The sequence below is a fragment of the Sitodiplosis mosellana genome, unplaced genomic scaffold (genome assembly GCF_009176505.1).
Source record: "Sitodiplosis mosellana isolate CC-2019 unplaced genomic scaffold, AAFC_SMos_1.0 Smas_scaffold_3, whole genome shotgun sequence".
Taxonomy (NCBI): Eukaryota; Metazoa; Arthropoda; class Insecta; order Diptera; family Cecidomyiidae; genus Sitodiplosis; species Sitodiplosis mosellana.
In genome coordinates, this window is record NW_022595246.1 from 9137926 (window position 1) to 9157520 (window position 19595).

Sequence of the window (19595 nt, forward strand, 5' to 3'; positions counted from 1 at the left end):
AAAAAGTGTTTTCAATAAGAATAACCCGGCTGAGGTCTGAATATGAACTGGTAGAAATGGAAAGATAAACAGAGTCGAAAATGTCGTTGATTGATACGGAATATTACCTTTAAGCCATTTTCAGAGTTCATTTTGTTGCGTGTGATAGATTAAATTGACCGACACCGAAATGAGACCGCATATAAAAATGCTTTTTAGACGAGAACACGAGAATGAGTTGTGTGCATTCGATTTACGGTGCGCGATTTCATATATACAAATCCACTCCTACGCAACCCACTCACGAATAATCACATCAAATCCGAGAATTAAGTCGTAAAATTGAATCAACTAAACAGACACAGATTGAGAGTGTGCGGCCGATAACAGCTAAAATGTCACCGAACACACGAATAACAGAGATGCTATCACGTCTAACTTACTTTTGGATGAAAAGAGTGGAAAAAAGGCGATATTTTCTAAAGTGGCATTTATCACAAGCCCAGTAATTAAAAGTTATTAATATCCATTTGCATATTCACGCGCGCGCTTGATATGGCAATAATAAATCGATTAAATCCATCACTTGCTCGTGTTCATATAATGTCGAAGTTGATGGATTTAAAAGCGGTCAAAGTTAACACCACCATCGATGCTCTCCATCGCTTGCCCGATGACAACGTGAGATTTAACGAAAGTAAAACAAAACGCGCACACCGACAGCACATACGCATAAACAAAATGAACGAATTGGAAAAAAAGGGGAGACGTTTTTGAATTATGAATGATCGCATCCGACTCATTCAAGTAGTAAAAATAAAAATGACTCGAGCAAAACAGAAACGAGGAAGAGAGTGAGAACTGCTTTTTTTTCCCTTCTGTTTTGTTCAGTGCGGCTGCGAAATTGAGATGGATTTGAATGTGGCGCGCGGTGAGTGTACGTGCATTGAGACTTGAGACACACTCTCTTTTTTTATTTCTTCTTCGTTCGCCTCTCTCATTCTTCTCTCTATCTCTCCTGAGGCAAAGCGAAAGAACGACACGCGGTGTGCACGAAGCGTATATGTAGCGCGCTCCTGAGACGTTAACGTTTGCGCGTAAAAGCCTTTTCATATAAAACTAAAAATCACCGCAACACAAGCAGCTAGTTCGATTTAAGCCAGCACAGCGATCGTTACAAAGTGAGGGCCAAACGCGAGCAAACGCATTACGACAGCGAAATAAAAAAAAATATCAACAAATTTGCTTGATAAAATACGTTTTAATTTATTGAATGTGGCGCAAATGAAACGAAATTCACGGAGAATCGTGTAATAAACTAAAATCGAATGTGTACAGTGCGATAATTCGTAACCTTTTTGATATTCGGCGAATTTTTGCGAAAGCCACCAACTTGATAAAAAGTTGTTTGCATCGAAACAGTGCTGATAAAGTGGAAAAATACAATTGACAAACAATTCGTTGAAAACGCTGAATTCATATTTATGTTCAATACAAAATAAAACTGTTTTGTTTCTTGTTTCCTCTGCAATTTTGTGGGAAAAGTGTCATTTCATGTAGCATTACTGAGAATTAAGCCCGGAAATTTGTGAAATCAAATCCAGAAAACTTGTTGTATGCTGACACTCTGTATTTTGAGACCAAGTAAAGTGCTAACGAAAAGTATTACAGTTACTGAGCCGAATCAACGTTGCAACGGCCTGTGAAACGGATTTTCTTTCACACACACACACAAACACACACTCACGCGCACATAGACTCCACATTTTGTTTTTATCTGATTAGAAACGAAAAGATCGACCGAAAACAACAAGTGTCTTTGTACAAGGGAATTGAAATAGACGAAAAAACAAAAATTTGTGAGTAATTTACACAATTACCGAGCATGTTCAAACAATTAAAGTGATGCGGTATTTGGGTTTCAGTATTTATCGATCAATAAACACCATTTTAACCATTTCATTTACGCTTGATTTCAATCGTTTATCGCCACAAATTTTGAAAGATTGGATGCGGGATATGAATGATAATTTCGGCTGCAATATTCTGTCGCATCTCATTCGGAAATGTATTTTTAAACGATTTATCGTTTCTCGTTCCTTTGTGCACATTGGCCTATAAGCCAAGTGTACTAGACGCGAGCTGAAAATGAGCGCGCGTAAACTTTGTTCGAATGATCTCGAATGACCCCCATTAAAACGGCATTTCTTGCATACTCGCGCACAAAAAGATTTTTTTCAGTGTTTTTTTATGACTGAATACACGATCCAAACGGTGTGTGAACCATTTGCAATTATGAAGAAAAAAAACTATAATGAAAATTTATTGGTATTTGTTTTAAATAGCTACTGGCACTGCAAATGATTCGATCAGTCTCTCGATTTCTGTGCAAGGCAAACCCAATTTGCATTTAATAAAATGCAACATTTATCTCATTTTCTCAACATTGTCGTGGCATATTGTGCGCGCTGCTAGCGATATGAACAACTAGAATAAGTTTAAATGAGATCTGATATGTAAAACTTGATTCGAACAATTTCCATTCAAATGAGCAACAAATAAGTGGTTGAAAAGTAGATGCAGCGCACAAAATAACTAAAATTTATTTCGTTGCCATTTTCACGAAAAACTTGTAGCTCTTTGCAAAAATTTACATTTCAACTATGAATTTATGAACGATATGGCGAATTGTTTTTTTTTTTGGAACAGCAGTACAAACCCGTGAAACTTGCTGAATGTGGTATAATCGAATGCATATTCGTCTTTATTTCTTCGACTCAGAAGGTGCATGATCGAATGCAATGAGCGAATTCAATTGCAGTTTAACTGTCATGTTCAATTCTGAATTACGGTTTCTAAACGGCGATATAAAACCAAAGTAATAAAGAAATACGATTTAGATTAAGACGGGAGTCTGTATAAAATCAGTTTATTGTTGTCTATATATCAACATCAATAGCACGATTTTATTAGATCGGCAAAATTTATAGAATAAGCGCCGTCATTCGATTACCTGCAAATTTATATTAGCGATTGATGTAAAACATACTCTGATTTCGATCAGTCTGCTGTTTGTGTGTGCCTTGTAATTTATCAACTTGACATCGCAACAGCAACGGAGCAACAACAAATAAAAAAAAAGTCACACTAATCAAATGAAGATTGATGTGAAAAATTCGACCGAATAATTCAATTACACGACACAAACGAATGTCAACAAAAGGAAACACGCACCGCAATTTTTCCAACAACTCAACAGAGAAATAGAAAGAATGCAGGTCAAAACTCGTTGACAGACGAGACGTAGAAAAGTTGTTTATAAGTTAAGTTGTTGTGATTGGTGTGTTTGGGAGGTTTTTCTTTTAGTTTAGCCAGTTCGTTATTTTCTTCTTCATCGCCATCATCGCCATCATCGCCGTTGTAGTCATGAGTTGGCATTCACAGAAGATTCGTGAATTTAGCGGCACAACGAATTTCAAAGTAAATTAGACATTCGCCGAGTGTAACAGCCATATTTCACGTATTTTGCATTTTCGGCTTGATCAAATATTCAAATCTGGTATTTAATGATAATGTATAGGCTATAGACATAGGCATTTTTATGAGTGACTTTGACAGGCGTGATGAGAATTTTTGAACAGACTCATCATTCGCATTTTGGGTGTTTTCCCCTCTCTTCTCGAATACATATTCGAAATGTGAATTTGGAATATAGAAGACATGTGTTGATGGGATTCATAAGTCCAATTTGGTATCGGTGTTGAATCAACATTGTTGATTGATCGAATGTTGATCCTTTGTTCTCATTTTTCTACATTAGGTGCACAGTGAATGTACTCATTTCTACCGTTCTGTCGACCTAAAAATTGCCCATAAGTCACGAATATTTGCTCCTTTAAATCCATCCTCATTCACAATCTATTCAAAATGTTACGTGACAAAATGTCAGCGAACAAGCATTGAGGTATAACGATGAAACGGCTTCATTGTTTTGGTATGGCGCGGTGAACGAACAAGAAATGCTCGAAAAATCACGAAATCACCGCTCTTTTGGTGTTTGGTTTTCGTTGTTATTGATGCTCTTATTTTTGTCATGTTGTTCATTTCGTGGATTCCCCTGTCGAAGTGCACGCATTCGGATCGCTAGTTCGATGTTCATTCACCGTTTTCAACCGATATCACTACATCCGATCGAAAAACGAAAAAGGTCACATCAATTCACCGAAATGCGAAAGAAAGTCGTGGGAATTTTCGATTAACATACGTTTTGTGGGTTTCGCTTTATGATAATTTGGTTTTCTTTTGGTGTATTTTTCGTTTTTTTTTCTGTTGTTCTGAATGCGCCCGCATGCATTCCGTGAAATGTGATTCCCAAAGATTCACTCCGAAACACTATCGCGAGCGTGAGTGAGTTCTTCTCTTTTCGTCTCATTCGTGAGCCAGCATTTTTCAACGGAACAATGGTTGAATTCAGACCAAATTTTATCGCACACTGAAAAGAATAGACTCGTATATTTTGTTGGCCTTTTTTTTATAGCTATGCCGTGTTGTCGGTACTTGTTTCCGTGTTACATTCGTCTCGTTTTTCTCAACTGCCATTTCATACTCATTCACAATTTCTACCTCTTGATACTCAACGACCAGCCGACACTGAATGACAGTTGATTTTATTTGTGCTTTGCTTTGTAAGTGTGTGTGTGTGTTTACTGATTGGTGACCCAGTTATATGCATAAATTGCAATAAAACAAACATTTTTATTGCAAGTACTTGATAGTATTACAAGTCGGCACAAAACTCTGAACTGTTAGTTAGTGAGCACACACATAGCCTTTAATTAAAACAATGAGCATGGAAACCATACAAAAGTACTGACTGAGAAAACACCAAAATGCACTAAATATATGTGTCTAGCTTTTCGAAATGAATTTCCTTCGTTTTCATTTAATGTGATGCGGCTACTGCATAAAGTTCTTAGTGCACTTAATCTCGTGCGCTCGTGTCGGGTGTGTGTATGCATGCGCGCGCTCGACTCGTTGCACTTGAGATTATTTTATGCACAAAAGTGAGTTAAACTCGCTGAACTATTATGTCGGGTCGGTCGGCTGCTCCTCAAGACTACGAATTATGAATATGACTTTTTGATTTTCACGCTTTCTATAACTGCCGCCACCGTCGCCGCTGCCGCTCTTTCATTAATTCATTATAAATTTTACAGCTACGATCAAACGACACACTAACGCAAATATTTTCCTTAGAGATTATCCATTTCTAACTTACGTGCACATCAACATCGTTTATTTTCCATTATTCTTGAAAATTAACTGCAATTACATTTCTTAGAAAGACTCTTTGAGTCGGCTCGAGTGCAAAAAAATTTACATTACAAATAGAGCAATTCTTATCTATTTCAATTAGATAGTGTTTGGTTTTGATGCTGACATCATTTCTGCAATTTACGCAAAGCCTAGTGGAATTGAGCGAGAAAGAAAAAGAGTTTCGTTGAATGAATTTCATTAAAATACACTCGTTGCATCGAGGATACATTCGAGCGGATTACTTTACGAGTTTCATCGAAAGCAGTTTTAATTTATGATAGTGCCATTTTATGGTTATACATTCGCTAATGACGCCATTGCGAGGAACGGTAGGAAACGAAAATTGGCGCAATGATGTTCGGTAGCTTTTTGCTCATAAAATAATGACGTCTTTTCAGGATAGTGAATTGAACTGCTTGCAAAAATCCATATACTTTTCCAATATAGCGGTGTAAATTATCATTTATGCTCCTTAGATTGACAATATGAAAATATTTTCACGATGTTTTCTTTGTCAGCGTATAACTTTTTGTGTCTGTTATTAAACTCGTAAAAATTTACCGCAAAATGCTTCACTGAAAATAATACTTGGTATGAGTGTGTCGAAGCAAAGAGCAAACAAATTGCAAACACTCTAGAAAATTATGGTATTCACATGGGTATAAATGATATCAAAACACACTCGTCTATGAATATCTTAGCGAATATGTAAAACACATGATATCGCTTCGCTCTCTCTCCGCTCTATCTGATTGCATACAGCCAAAGACACAATCGAAAGAGACTCGAAATATTCTGCGGTATACAATAACATGACGTCAAACAACTGCACCAACAAATCCGATCACATTTCCCAGCAACGTTTGCGTACCGGTTTTGAAATCATTTTACTTTCTAAGCGTGTGTTTGTTGTCGCTTTTTTTTTATTCGCGGTTCGTCTACCGCGCTCGCATGTACCAAAGGGTTTTTCCTCAACAAATTGCTACATTTTATGAAAACTCATTTTGAGTAGACGTAAGAAAATGTATGAAATAAATATTGATGTCGAAATGGTAGTAGACAGTTAAATCGGAAAAGCCATTATTTGAGTGGCAATATTTCAAAACAAACCAGAGTAATCGAGTCATACAGCATGCGAGAGAGAGAGAGATATAGTGGGGATTCTAACGTCGTATTATCACTACTACCGGAAAATATAGAGCAAAGCAACTAGCAACTAGCAGCCAACAGCTGGCTGTATGTCATTTTCGCTGTGTTGCCATAAATTTCGCAATTGATCCATTTCTCATTTCGTTGCTTTCGAGCTGCAAGAGAGCGAGAGAAAGAAAGAGAGAGAGAGCTCCGAGTCGACATACGAACGCTTTTGACCCAATGTCAATACAAACTATTTTTACAGCATCGATTACGGGCTCAGCACTGACATAAAACCTGACAAAACGATAAAAACAACAAACAAACCCATCTGAAATCCACACCGTTTCACATTTGCGCTAAAAATGACAAAGTTACCCAAATCGCAACGATGTCAGAACACATATATCGAAAACTACTCGAAATGAGATAAATATATTCCAAGAGATTGTGCTAAAAATATATTTATCGAAAGAATAGAATGTTGAACCAAAACAGTTCGCATCGCAATTCGCAATGGATGGAGAAGAATGGAGCCATAAAATATTGGATGTGCGCATTTGGAATAGAAACGACCGATGCAAAATATCGATATTGTGATAGCTGGGAGCGAAAAACGTGTGCGATTGATGCTGCTGCTGCTCTTTATTTCGTAAAATCATGAATGTTCTCATTTGTTTTAGTGTGCGGTAAAATGAAAACTGTGTGAGCTGGCTTCCAAAAAGGCGAATGAACTTGACTGCTACGAATACGTTTCATTTCATTGAAATAGATAAAGAATGGGTGTAGAATGATGGGTTTTAGTCTATAATCGTCCTTTGATTTTTGTGTTTGTGTCGTAAATCATGTTGCATTGTTGCACCGCACAGAACTCACAAGCAATTCGATCGTAGGGAGAGAGAGAGAAAAAAAAACACAAATCTATCAGCCTCCCTGCTGCCGCCTGAGAGAATATAACGAAATTGTATTGTTGCGCGCAAGTGTGCTCTCGACCGCATATAGACCACTCGATAGACTTGCAGTCAATTCCAATTATTAATACAACGAAGAAACAATGTGCAGCAAAAGGTATTCATTAAATCGGTGTATATGTGGTTTGTGCATCGAGCACATCGACAAACAAATCGTTCACGATTGTTAATCAACAACTCAATTACTTATTGACATCATGTTACAAACTACATTTTGAAATTGTATATTGTGTCGTGAAAAAGGCTAAGAGAGGAGGAAAGAAAAAAAAAACTAATCGAAACTGCTTCCCATTTTCTGAGGTTGAAATGTCAAGAGTTTTTTTTTTGCATTGTTTAGTCTTTTGTGGAATGAGAAATGCGGCGACGGCGGGTGTTGGTGTTGAGCTTCAAGTTTTTAGAATTGTTGAGAAATTGGAGTAAGTGAATTTCTCAGTGTAACGAATATTGATTCATCGATTCGAAATTATAACATTGAGATAAAATTGTGTACTTTTTTTGTTGTTGTTAATCTCGAACCAATAAAAACTTCGAGTTGCCGCGGAACGATTGAACAAATTTATTATACTTTTCGACGTATTCGACCATAAACAACAAAGTTCGTTTTTCTTCGTCGTCGTTGTTGTTGTTATTACAAACAATATCATAAACATCGAAGCAATTGGTTCCATTTCGAATTGGTATGGAATTTTCATTACTCACTCGCGCGCACAACTTACTCATCTATGAACAATCATTTTAAAACGAAGCGATTTCTCACAAGTGTTCACAGGAAAAATTATTATTGGCAATTTTTTTCTGTTCTGATTAGCCATATGCGTTGTTCTGCACAAACAGTGTGCTATCAATAATTGTCGACAAAATATCCCTTGGGCTTTGAAACGGGCCTGATTGTGAGATATAGCACGTGTAATCATCGAGCGTCCGGTCTTTCGCAGGTTTAACTCTAACTGCGAAAATGTAAACAATCGCGCTCATCATTTACAATTGCAAACGCAAATGAACTGGATCTTGTTTGCTGAGTGTTTCTCCCTCTCTATCTCTCACTTCATTCCGCTGCTGCTGATGCTGGTGATGCGTTTCGCTTCAGGCGATTAGCATAGCAACGGCGCATAGTTTTATTCTGTGTGGCCAGTCAAGCTGTGCAGATAGTCGCACGGGGCAAAATCTTGTTATCGCCAGCACCGTTTCACTCGTGTACTGTTATCGATAGAAATAAAATGCTGTACAAACATGAATTTAATATCCGTGTAAATGTTATTATGGGCAAAAGGGAAAGAATAACTCGTCTTAAATCCATTCCAATCGCTTACTTTGTTTGGCTAATGAGCATATTTCTCTTCGGCTTAAAATTGAATATTTCTTCGTATTATAATTTGTCAAGACATATTTTTGCGACTTGTTAGCTTACGCTTTGATGGTAAGTACATGTCATTAGTTTATTTTTATGCAATTTCTTTTACTCATTTCACTCACTCTCTCTCTCCATGCGGCTCATTCGCTCAACGGACAAATGAAAGGAGATTGTCTGTGATGTGTATTAAAAATGCATCAAATATGTATGCATGAAATGGCTGCAAAAACAGATGCTAATGCGAAAATTGCTTTAATCAATTCTGATCGGATCGGAGAGTTGATGCAAGTAAAAGGCTAGCATTAGCAGAATAATTGAATGCGTATGAGCTCCTAATTGGCACTGAACATGTACAAAAAGCCGTTCATTTACGATGAATTTGTGTATGAGCTGAGCAACAGATATGCATAGCCAAACAGACACTATGTAATCATGTGGTGCACTCTCATGATGAATGAAATCGATGCAACGGCGAAAATGTTCTTTTTCGGTGTGGAATAATGAGCGCGCTGCGTCTTTGATGAGAGAGTGCGATTTTTTTTTATCGGAATTATTCATTTCATGAATGTGAAGTAAAAACCTTCGACGAATGCCCTCCTGGGTCAATTGATTTTATTGAATAAATACTTAATTATGCATGGAGCTAGTATTTGATGGATACTCATAAATCGGAACAAAATGCCTACAATATTCATGTTCGCCGCCGAAGAGTTCTGAATTTTCGATAAATCTTGGAATGATGCATAGCTACAAAGAGAATGCAATAAATGGACGCAATAATGAGGCTTAAAATAAACCATGTTTGCAACTCCTTTACACATCCAACCATTGGTAAACGGGTTAAGTTATTCCAATGGTTTTTTTCCCTCAAATTATTCTCATCACACTTCAATATACACTTGATGAAAGACCACAAAATTCACCGATTGAAATCTTTGCGTGTTCCGATTTTCAACGGTTTTCAACTTGGCAAACATAAAGATCCTGCGGTTTATGTTCACCATTTGACCTGGCAGCCGGATTACACACTGCCAATCAGTTGTGATAGTAAAAATAAATATTTATCGACACATTTATTCTGATTCCAATCACAAAAATTGAATTGCAGCGCTATAGCACACAAAACTGCAGCGAATATATGGCCACTTGCCATAAAATCATTCCTTATCTGCTTGCGCTGCATTTCTCACTGCATGACTCATGCCCGTATTGAATCGCAGTCTCATCCAAACAATATAATATCCAAGTTATGTAATGCATTTTGATTCACGTTTTATACGAGACCCATTGTGTGTATGTGTGTATTATTAAAATAACGCAGCGCTTTGTCTTTCGCTTTTCATTCCATTTGTTTAGATAAGATAACAGCTTTTTATCGATTTTCGGAACGTCGGCGGAATTTTAAATGAAAACACAATATCTTTCTCGATTCTCTTCCGATGATTATCTCCCTCTGTGTGTATGAAGTATATGTGACAACGAGGAATCAGTCATTTCGATATATAGTATGCGATGATTGTTTGTAGCGGCGAGTATATATTAGAAATGAGGCAAACTATAAAAATAGAGCGGTCGATTCCGTAAGTTTTCTTCATCACACACACACACACACATCGAAGGCAAAATAGTAATTGCTCAGTTTTTTAAATTTCATTTAATTAAAGTACGCGCACCGCAGTGTAGAGCTATTATTCGACGTTTGTGATGAAAGGAAGTGCATTTCAATGGCGCTATTCAGCCAAGAAATGGAAAAATTACGGCTGCTTATTAAAATGCAACGTTATTTGTCGACGGTGGCAAGTCGTTGGAAAATTCTTGGCAATGATAACCATAACAATGCATGGAGTGAGTATTCATACGATATTTACGGCAACGAGATTATAAATTCTGCTTTTGTCGTTGCTCATGCAAACGGAACCATCGATTCCTTTGCTCTTGTTTTCCTCTAAATCTTTTTCTCTCGCCCGTCGCACCCACATCCGATCGATTTTAAGACAAAACACAGAGATGAAAAGAGAAAAAAATGAATAGAACGCAAAAAAAACGATGATCTTGATTGAGTTCCCATGAAATTGAGATTATTATGTTGAATTTGATTTGAAAATAGACAGGAGAAAAAAAAAAGCCTCAAATTCCAATGATGTACATCGTCGGTTTGTTTGGATTCAATCGAAGTTTATTATTGTTTACACGAGCAGAATCGGTGAGAAAAACAAGCAGAATCAAGTTGAATCGAAATAACAAGCGGGTAGAGAGAGAGAGAGAGAGAGAGAGAGAGAGAGATAGAATTTCTCGGTATTTTTCAAAAGTATTTTTTCCTTGGTCCAGTGTGATGAGCGAGCTGAACGAATGCCGAGAACATAAAACGCATAAGCTTATATTCATCGCAAGGTTAAGGTCGATTTTCATTTAAATTTTGAAATTCATGAACAACCGAGAATTGCCCATTTTCTCTCTTGCGTCGATTAACATAAACACAGCTGGAATCGTTCTTTTAGTAACATTTTGTTCAGGAAAATGTGTAATAATCCACACTATACGGAACGTGAACGACTAGAGTTAGAAAATGTGTGTTGTTTTTTTAGTGCAATAAGTGAGCAATGTTTTTCGCTACAATTTCCATTCAAAATGCATACGGCGAAATAAACAAAGCGGAATAAAGAAAGAGAGATGTGGTTCGGATGAGTTACATCGTTGGCGATAATGTCGGCAATATATCTCCATTTTACATGACACTTAACAGGTTACCTTTACATTTCGAAACGGCATTGAACACGATGAATGATGTAACCCATCGGAGCAATCATATTAATAATGCCAAAACATGGCAAACATAAAGAATAAATAATATGCGCCTCGGTGTTTTGCCACATTCTATGCAGATTATTCTACACTTTGGAACTTTTCTAGCTCTAGTTTTTCGCCGAGTGGTTTTCTCGTTGTTGCTGTTGTCGCTGTACCGAAATACATGCCGAATCTCGTTGCAAAAGTGATTACATGCGTTGCGTTTGAACAGCAATAAATTCGGCTGTGTGTAAACAGCTCTCCTGGCGCAGAAAAAACACAACACAAAAGATAGACTGAAAAAAAACACATTTGTGATTGTTGTCGGCTTTTCCATGGCCAGCAGCATTTCGGCGGTTTCAATAAATTACAATTTTATTCACCGCAATCATTGTGGAAAAAATGTGTGTTGATGCGGTTTTTGCAAAATTGAAGTAGCCACACGAAAGAGAAAAAAAATCGAAGGCGGACGCATAATTACTTCCACTCTTCGTCATCAAAGCACCAGACAAACCAATTTTGTCTTGACATGTCAAAATCCATTGGGAAGAAACATTTTCAATAAGATTTTTTTTTCTCTGGTTTAAACGTGATTCAAACACCACAAATTTCGTTGAATAATCGGCAACTTTCTTGTTGTTTTGGTTGCTTTCCTGGAAAAAACCCAAAAAAGTTGATAATTTTTAAATTACTTTGCCACTTAAAATTCTGTTTATGCAAACAAATTTATGAAACGCGTTTATTTTGGCACGCCAATCTAAACAAATTTTTTTTCCATGGAATAAACCACACAATTTAATTGCGTCTGGTTTGTTCCTCATTTGATGTGTATGCGCATTTTTTTCTTGTTTAAAACTTTTGGTAAGCAAAATTTCAATTAAAATCGATTGTTAGCTTTCGAACAAAATCGCGTGGAACGAACGTTCATTGACACGAACATGAACAACACAAATTATGATCGGAAATATAATCGATTTGAACACAAAAGCCAAATTGGCTTAGCCAATTAATCGATTTAGCTTAACCAAAGTATCAAAAGCAATTGCCAATAATCGATTGTCAAAATTTTGAATTACTCTCTGAACCGAAAAAGTAGCTCGGAAAAAATGTAGGAAGTGGACCATCTGTGACTAATGATCAAATCGAGCAAATGTTCTTTTCGGAAAAAAAAGAGCAACCGAGTTTCAATGTAATTGAATGAATAATTGTAGTTCGGTCATGAAATTCACATTTAATACGATCGCAATCAATGTCAGAGAACATGTTAATTATTTTCTCTCTTCGCATCGCTTTCTCATTCCTTTACACAGACACACAGACTCACACAGTTTAACTTGTTTATACGTTTTTTGTTTACAGTGTACAGAGCCAGCGTAAAAATGATGATGCGACAGTTGCTTGGAGTGACGGTGCTGGCAACGATTGCCATAATGCTGATGCAGATCCAGACATCCACAGCTTGCATGTGCATGCCAAGACACTCACAATCGTGGTACTGTAATTCAGATTACGGTAAGTTGTTGTTTTTTTTTCCTCGCCCATTTGTGTATATCGATGTTTAAACGCGCGTCACCGTCTCGCACACCGAAACTAAACATCGAAATGATGGTGTTCTGATATCGATTTTCATTCGGTATAAAACGAGGTCTTTCACTGTATAATGAATTCCATTCACAGCCGAAAGCGTTGAATAAAAAAACAAATTTAATTTTTTCTCCCTTGCCGCCATCGCCGCCGCTGATTTTTTCGCATGAATTCCATACGCTCTCCAAATTGATGATTGTTCGCATCTGGCATGAAGGTTTTTCTCCGATACACTTTACAAATGTTCACTTTAACACATTAACTGGAATTTATTATGTTCATAAAATTCGTAAGAAATATTAATCTCTGGCAATGGTTGCCGACGAATCATGGATTCATGGTTCACAGTGCTCATAATTGATTTCGTTTGATCGAGAAACATTTACAAGATGCTCTTTTTTTACCCATTTCATTTTCATTTTTATTTTCTTTTGCTTTTTTCTTTCCAGTGATACTGGCGAGAGTATTGCGAAAATCGAATCGAATAATCAACCACAACGATGTCTACAAGATTGAAGTGAAGAAAGCGTATAAGGTGAGTGAATGAAAGCAAAATGCATATGATATTTCGTGTTGACAGAAAGTTTCTAATTGAAATGAATTTTTTTGCCCAGAAATCATCACAAACGGACAATTTCTTGCGTGAGGGGCGTCTGCTTACGCCCGGTTCGGATGGGCTGTGTGGCGGCTTGAGCTTGAAAGTTGGCAAACTCTATTTGATTGCTGGTAATTCACAGCATATTAACATTTGTAACTACGTTAAAGAGTATTCCCAAATGACCATCGTCGAGAGACGTGGCTTCGCCGGTGGCTACAAAAAAGGATGCGCATGTGAAGTAAGTTCAGAACAACCATTGATTATACTCGTCCAGTTTTGGTGGATAAATTGTATAAAAACTTTTTCTCGGTGCTTTTTTTTTCGCCACGCTCTAGATCAAACCAATGTTCCAAATGGAGGGCTTCCACCAGTCGATTGGTGCTTGCAATTGGCGTCCGTTCACAAAATGTGAAACAGATTACGGTGCCTGTGTTCCAGCACGTGGCCACTACACACCCGAAGGAAAACCACTTAAATGCCACTGGCGACCAAGTCAACCGTACAACACCTGCAAAGCTCGACAGGCCCAACGACAAGATGAACTTTTTTAAATAACAAAAAAAACTATTTCACTTTTAGTCAAAACCATTCACTTGATTATTTACAACTATTTCTCACCAGTTCTATAGTTAATTTCTTCGATGTTTTTTTTTTCTATTTAAAATGAAGTAATAACTGTGTTTCGTGTAAAGATGAATAAATTTATGGTTAGCACGTAGTTAAAGTACTTAACACACTCAAAATCAAATTCTCAAATTGAACTGAAGCTTCTCCGTTTATATTTATATAACTTGTAGCCCGTAGCATTAGGATCAGTACAAATATAAGAACAAAATAGTGGAGGCTTGAAATTTTTATCTCTTTGCTTGGATAGCCAAACAAGATTTTGAATATGTTTTCTATTTGTATTTTTTTTCTCATTCAAATCTCTACAGAAGAAATATTTACTGCAAACATTTTCTAACAGCTGTTCAGGCATTTAGAAATGTAGCGAGTAGCATGCTATAGAGTCGTTTGTTTGCTCAGTTGATGTTTTAATGGTAATCCTGTTCGAAAAGTTCCCAATGGGAACATAAATATCATGAAATTTGAGAAGAAAAACAAAGTTTACTAGCGAAATGTTTTCATTTCGGTCAAGAATGGATCGATACTATTCGAGATGCATAGCACTAACAGAAACAAAGGTTTCACTATCGTAAATGACTTGCTTATGTTTTACCATTACAATGTATGATGCATGCTGAACGCAACATCAATCCGGAAGTTCAAAAACAAAATCACATTCGAAAACTTTAGCTTAGCATTTGAACTAAATTCAAAACAATGTCAAAAGTCAAATTCGTCAGATTCCCGAAGAGTCGTTTTAAAGTGGAATTTAATGCATATCAAAGAAGATTGTGTATGTGTTTCACTCACCAATTCCCGAGCATTTGGGAAAAATGTTTGTTCGATCAGCGGGAAGTTGTCTTTTCCAAGGCGCCGTTGTAGTTGCAACAAATGAGCGAATACCCATGGCTTTTCCTATATTGAACAATGAATTTTCGTAATCAAATTATTTCTCCAGTTTTCTTCAACAAATAACCATTTCTTTACAAAATTGTTTATTCTCATTTTAAAATGAGATTTTTTTTTTGTAACAAATACTGGAAATAAATTCGGATTATTTAGGTTTTTCAAGGAGTTTTCATTTTTAGAATAAATAGACTTGTGTTCATTCACCTGGAATTGATAAACTGAATTTAATGAATTGATGCATGGAACGCCACCGAACTTAAGACCCAACAAGGTCGAGCGATAATCTCGTGAACCATCGCGCGGAGGTTGACGAATCAACACGAAATCTGGTCTAAACGAACGCACCACCTGCGTACATTATGAATAATACAAGAGTGAAAACATGGTAAACAGAATACAGAAATGCAAATATTGACAAAGGTAAGCTTATTATTCTGACCTTGGTGCCTCCACGAAAGACCGCCATCGACACCGTCGTTCCATTCTCAGAACTTGAAGCCAATCCAATTTCCTAAAATTTACAGATGTTTTCAACTCAATGGTGGTACCATTCTTTTGCATTAAATTTTTAATTCTGGTTTGTTTTGTCGAATCATGAAGCTAAAATGGATTATAATTTACCTTGAACTCGGCTTGTTCGACACGAATGTCGTAGTCGCCGTGCAAGCGCTTGCCACGGAAATACTTTGACCAATCGGTGTTCTGATCATCAAGAACAAGCAAAGTAAAGCAACGATCTTTGTTGAATGCTGGACGCGTTGCACTTTGAACAGCCGCACCTGCGAATATCACATTCTCAGTAGAATTCATGGAATATTCAACAGAAAACCTTGGTCGAATTCGAAACGATTCAATTTGAATCGATGGAATTTTTTACAATGTGAAATATTCTTGGTATTAACGCAAAATGAATAATAAATGAAATTACCCGAAATGGTGAAATCAACACCCATTAACCCAATTCGTGAACGAATAAAAATGGAAATATTCCATCAATCTAATAAATAAATCGGAGATAGTTACCAATGATTGATGCGCCTTGATCACGAGCAGCACCAGTCAAGCTCTGAACACGCTGCAATAAGCTTTCGCGTGATTTTGCCGGACTTGCCGGAGCGCTAGTACCACGTGCTGGTCCCTTACCAAAGCTCAACGATAAATCCGGTGCATTTCCAGATTGAGCTAGAACAATTAATAACATCTTCATAAGCAATTTTCGTCGGAGAAATTAGTTTTCTTGTCGTCGTAGTATCAAATGAAACAAACCACGTGTCGGAGCTGGAGGTGGTGGCATACTTGGTGGGCCACCGCTTGAATTGGGCATCGGTTGCTGTTGAAGTGGTGGTGGTGCGCGCGCGGTGCCAGTTGGATCGTTCGGGTCTACATCATCACATTCGGAAGACAAATCTCCCGAACTGAATCTAAAAACGGCCACATTCGTAAATCAATTAGTGCGTGTGCATCCATTAATCACATTTGCAGAACAGAACCAGAACGATAAATAAATTCTACGTAAAAGCATCTATCTAGCATATATGATTGGTTTGAAGCGAAAATGTTATACAGAAAAGTTGAGCGAAAAAATGTCGATGATGAATGAGCGGAAAAGGGATAGCTATATAGTAAACTGTATAGTAAACTATAGTGAACTATATAGCTATCTCTTTTCATTTGACATTTTTCCTCTCAACTTTTCTGTATAACATTTTCGCTCCAAACTACTCGTATATGTATATCAGGAGTTATATATATTATATATATATTACAAGAACTAAAACTAGTTTCGGTTAATAATTTCGTCTAAATCTATACAAAAATAAACACAATTGAACTCAAATAATGTGCAAGTATTCAAGTCCAATTGAAACGAAAAACAATAAATTGGGAAAGAATTTCAATCAATATAAAACACAAAACGAAAACAACGAATTTAGTCGAGAGAGAGAGAGAGACAAAGAGAAAAAAATTTGTCGTAATTACTGTCTGTGTTAAAGGAATTTTTGTTTGTTGTGGCAACATTTTGAAGAGTTGGTGCGGTTAGTATTTATGTGCGCAATTTTGCAATTTTTTGTGTGTGTTCAATCGACAAAAGAGTGTTAATTTTTGGTTTGCACAGAGCAGAATTTAGGTTTGATTTTTTTTTGCGAGAAAAAGAAAGAAAGAAAAAAAATCGAAAAAAGTATATTAATAAAGTGACAAAATAATTCCATTTTTTTTGTGTGTGTATGTAATATTTGTGTGTGTGTGTGTAGGTGTGTTTGTACAAATTTTCGGGTAGAGTGAATATTTTCTCTGTTTCGGTGGTGTCGAGTGTTTTGATGAATGAATGTTTCAACATGATGGATTTACACTTATGATTCATAAGTTATGGATGAGAGGCTGTTGAGTGTAAAATTATGTGTGCTCAATCCAATGGAAAATTGGATTCATGGAAATGAGAAACATTTGTCTGATGCAACGGAAAGAGAAAAAACGTGTGGCAACCGTTCCGACCGATATATTTCATCATTGTTCAGTGTATGTTGAGTTAGAATATGGTTGTGTATCATCCACCAAGACACTTGAAATAGAATAGCCCGAAATGAAGACAGCAACAAGATAGCTTCTAGGTCAATTATTCCGTCTATTAAATTATCTAATGTCAACAGTGGTAAATGACACATTTTTTATGCTACACCCTCCGGCAGAGATCATATTTCAAATACTCTTGGTTGCGAAAAAATGTGTGTGTGTGTTGTGTGTATCCTGTACAAAGCCTTTCATTGGCTCTTAAAATGTTTGAATTTTTTTTTTAAATCGATTTAAATGAAAAAAATATGGTGTAAATTCGTGTCTTTCGTGTGTCCGTTCTCGCCCTCCAGGGGAATAAAATCACGACGAAAAACAGAAAATTAAATCATAACACAAAGTGGATGACAAAAACAGAAATAATGCTCGGAAAGTGAATTGAAAACCGAATACAATGTATATAAAGCGAATGAATTACCTTCGTTTCAGGAAATTGACATTTGAAGTGAAGCTACTTTTGAAACTTGAGAAGTTCAGTGTGCCGGTTTTCTCCTGGTGCGAACAAGAAAAACGGTTATTATATTATGAAATATTAATGAAAGGATTCACAGTGATGGCTTGATAATTGAATTAATTTTGACTCACTTGTGGGGCGCAGATTCGCCCACAATCAACGTTTGCAATTGTGCTAATATTGACCTACGTCACAGAAATAAACCGAAAACAGCTCACCCTAACCGTAGCTGTTTTCGATTCAATTACCAGCTTATTTAAATACTGCTGCTGCTGTTGCTGTTTGAAAAACTCCTTTGTGAACGGATGATTTAGAAATCTGGTAGTAGAAACAGAGAACATCATAAATATGTTAAATGAAAAAAATGTAACAATGAATACGAAGTAAAGGAAACATTGTAATAATGAATAAATTTGCGCGTAATAAGCTGTGAATAGTACGAATTATGGATGGAACGGTGTAAAATGGAAAAAGTAAATAAATGAAAAAACCCATCTTCATCCTTGGGAAAAGCCACAATTTATCGTTTACAGCATAGCCGGATGTGTGTATAAAAATGGAGTGCGTTGTGCTTGATTCAATTTGTCGGCAGAAAAGGATGGGCGAGCAATTTTCCATGGACATTAATTTACAAGCATCATTTGGTCGTTACAAGGTCGTCGTCGTCGTCATTGCAATCGCACACAATCCAAACAGGTTGTTACAATTTCACGATAAGCGCAAACTATAAATAGCAATTCAAAAAGCCCACCAATCCAATAAAGCAGACCGATGTACGATAAAACTCTTTCGCACGGTCTCTCGACATACAAAATAAATTAACACACATACCCAGCGCACGAACTATTCGAATCTGAAATCTCATCTGACGGTTGCCAGGTGTTTGTAAATTGTAAAATCAAACACACGAGACCATAATCCAATTCGAACGTATTAAAGGAATGATTTGGGTAAACACATTCCTTTACGGCAGGTATATGCTGACTTGGTTTTTGTCTTTAATCGATTAACGCAAGGTTTTCACATAGCATTAAAAAAACAGTGAAATTGTATTGTAAACAACTGAATTGCATACAGGTAACACTCGTCTTTTCAATTGTGCGTTGTCGATAAGGTGGGGAATAAATTTTCTATCGACTTCATCAAATGAACTTTCATGTCCCAGTGATTTTGCATAGAAAAACGTGACATGACAATTTTTTACTGAACCCACTCGCACATAATATAATAATCCTCATAAACCTCGCACAACACATTCAGTTCGGTACAGTGTTGCACAACACTGCGTTGATGTGGGTATATAATTTTCCTTTATGACAACATATAAGTTAAAAGAATCACATC

The 19595-nt window shown here is 36.7% G+C and overlaps 2 protein-coding genes across 3 annotated transcripts in view; one reads left to right on the forward strand and one right to left on the reverse strand.

The window, feature by feature from the left end:
* The window catches only part of LOC129566257 (synapsin-like), a 32095-nt gene that overhangs the window by 8928 nt on the left and 3572 nt on the right, over window positions 1-19595 (reverse strand). The window contains exons 2-9 of the mRNA XM_055442027.1: window positions 18383-18569; window positions 18216-18289; window positions 16496-16650; window positions 16253-16411; window positions 15851-16008; window positions 15669-15740; window positions 15434-15577; window positions 15131-15235 (exon numbers count right to left, since the gene is read on the reverse strand). Coding sequence (XP_055298002.1) covers window positions 15131-15235; window positions 15434-15577; window positions 15669-15740; window positions 15851-16008; window positions 16253-16411; window positions 16496-16553 — 696 coding nt within the window. The 5' untranslated portion in view covers window positions 16554-16650; window positions 18216-18289; window positions 18383-18569. The remainder of the gene's footprint in view (window positions 1-15130; window positions 15236-15433; window positions 15578-15668; window positions 15741-15850; window positions 16009-16252; window positions 16412-16495; window positions 16651-18215; window positions 18290-18382; window positions 18570-19595) is intronic.
* LOC129566258 (tissue inhibitor of metalloproteinase) lies at window positions 71-15385 on the forward strand. 2 transcript variants are annotated; one of them, XM_055442028.1, is made up of 6 exons: window positions 1114-1838; window positions 8206-8814; window positions 12892-13044; window positions 13566-13651; window positions 13731-13952; window positions 14050-15385. In XM_055442028.1, exons 3-6 carry the CDS (start codon window positions 12912-12914, stop codon window positions 14263-14265), a joined length of 657 nt encoding a protein of 218 aa, XP_055298003.1. In that variant the 5' UTR covers window positions 1114-1838; window positions 8206-8814; window positions 12892-12911; the 3' UTR covers window positions 14266-15385. The 2 variants fall into 2 exon arrangements, with proteins under 2 accessions (XP_055298005.1, XP_055298003.1); XM_055442030.1 differs by lacking the exon at window positions 8206-8814 and having other exon boundaries at window positions 71-1838.

Bases quoted from the DNA above. Each gene is read 5' to 3' on its own strand.
- LOC129566258 (XM_055442030.1), top strand. From the start codon at position 12,912: ATGATGATGCGACAGTTGCTTGGAGTGACGGTGCTGGCAACGATTGCC. The intron at 13,045-13,565 runs GTAAGTTGTTGT...TTTTCTTTCCAG, and splicing joins GTACTGTAATTCAGATTACG to TGATACTGGCGAGAGTATTG. The intron at 13,953-14,049 runs GTAAGTTCAGAA...GCCACGCTCTAG, and splicing joins AAAAAGGATGCGCATGTGAA to ATCAAACCAATGTTCCAAAT.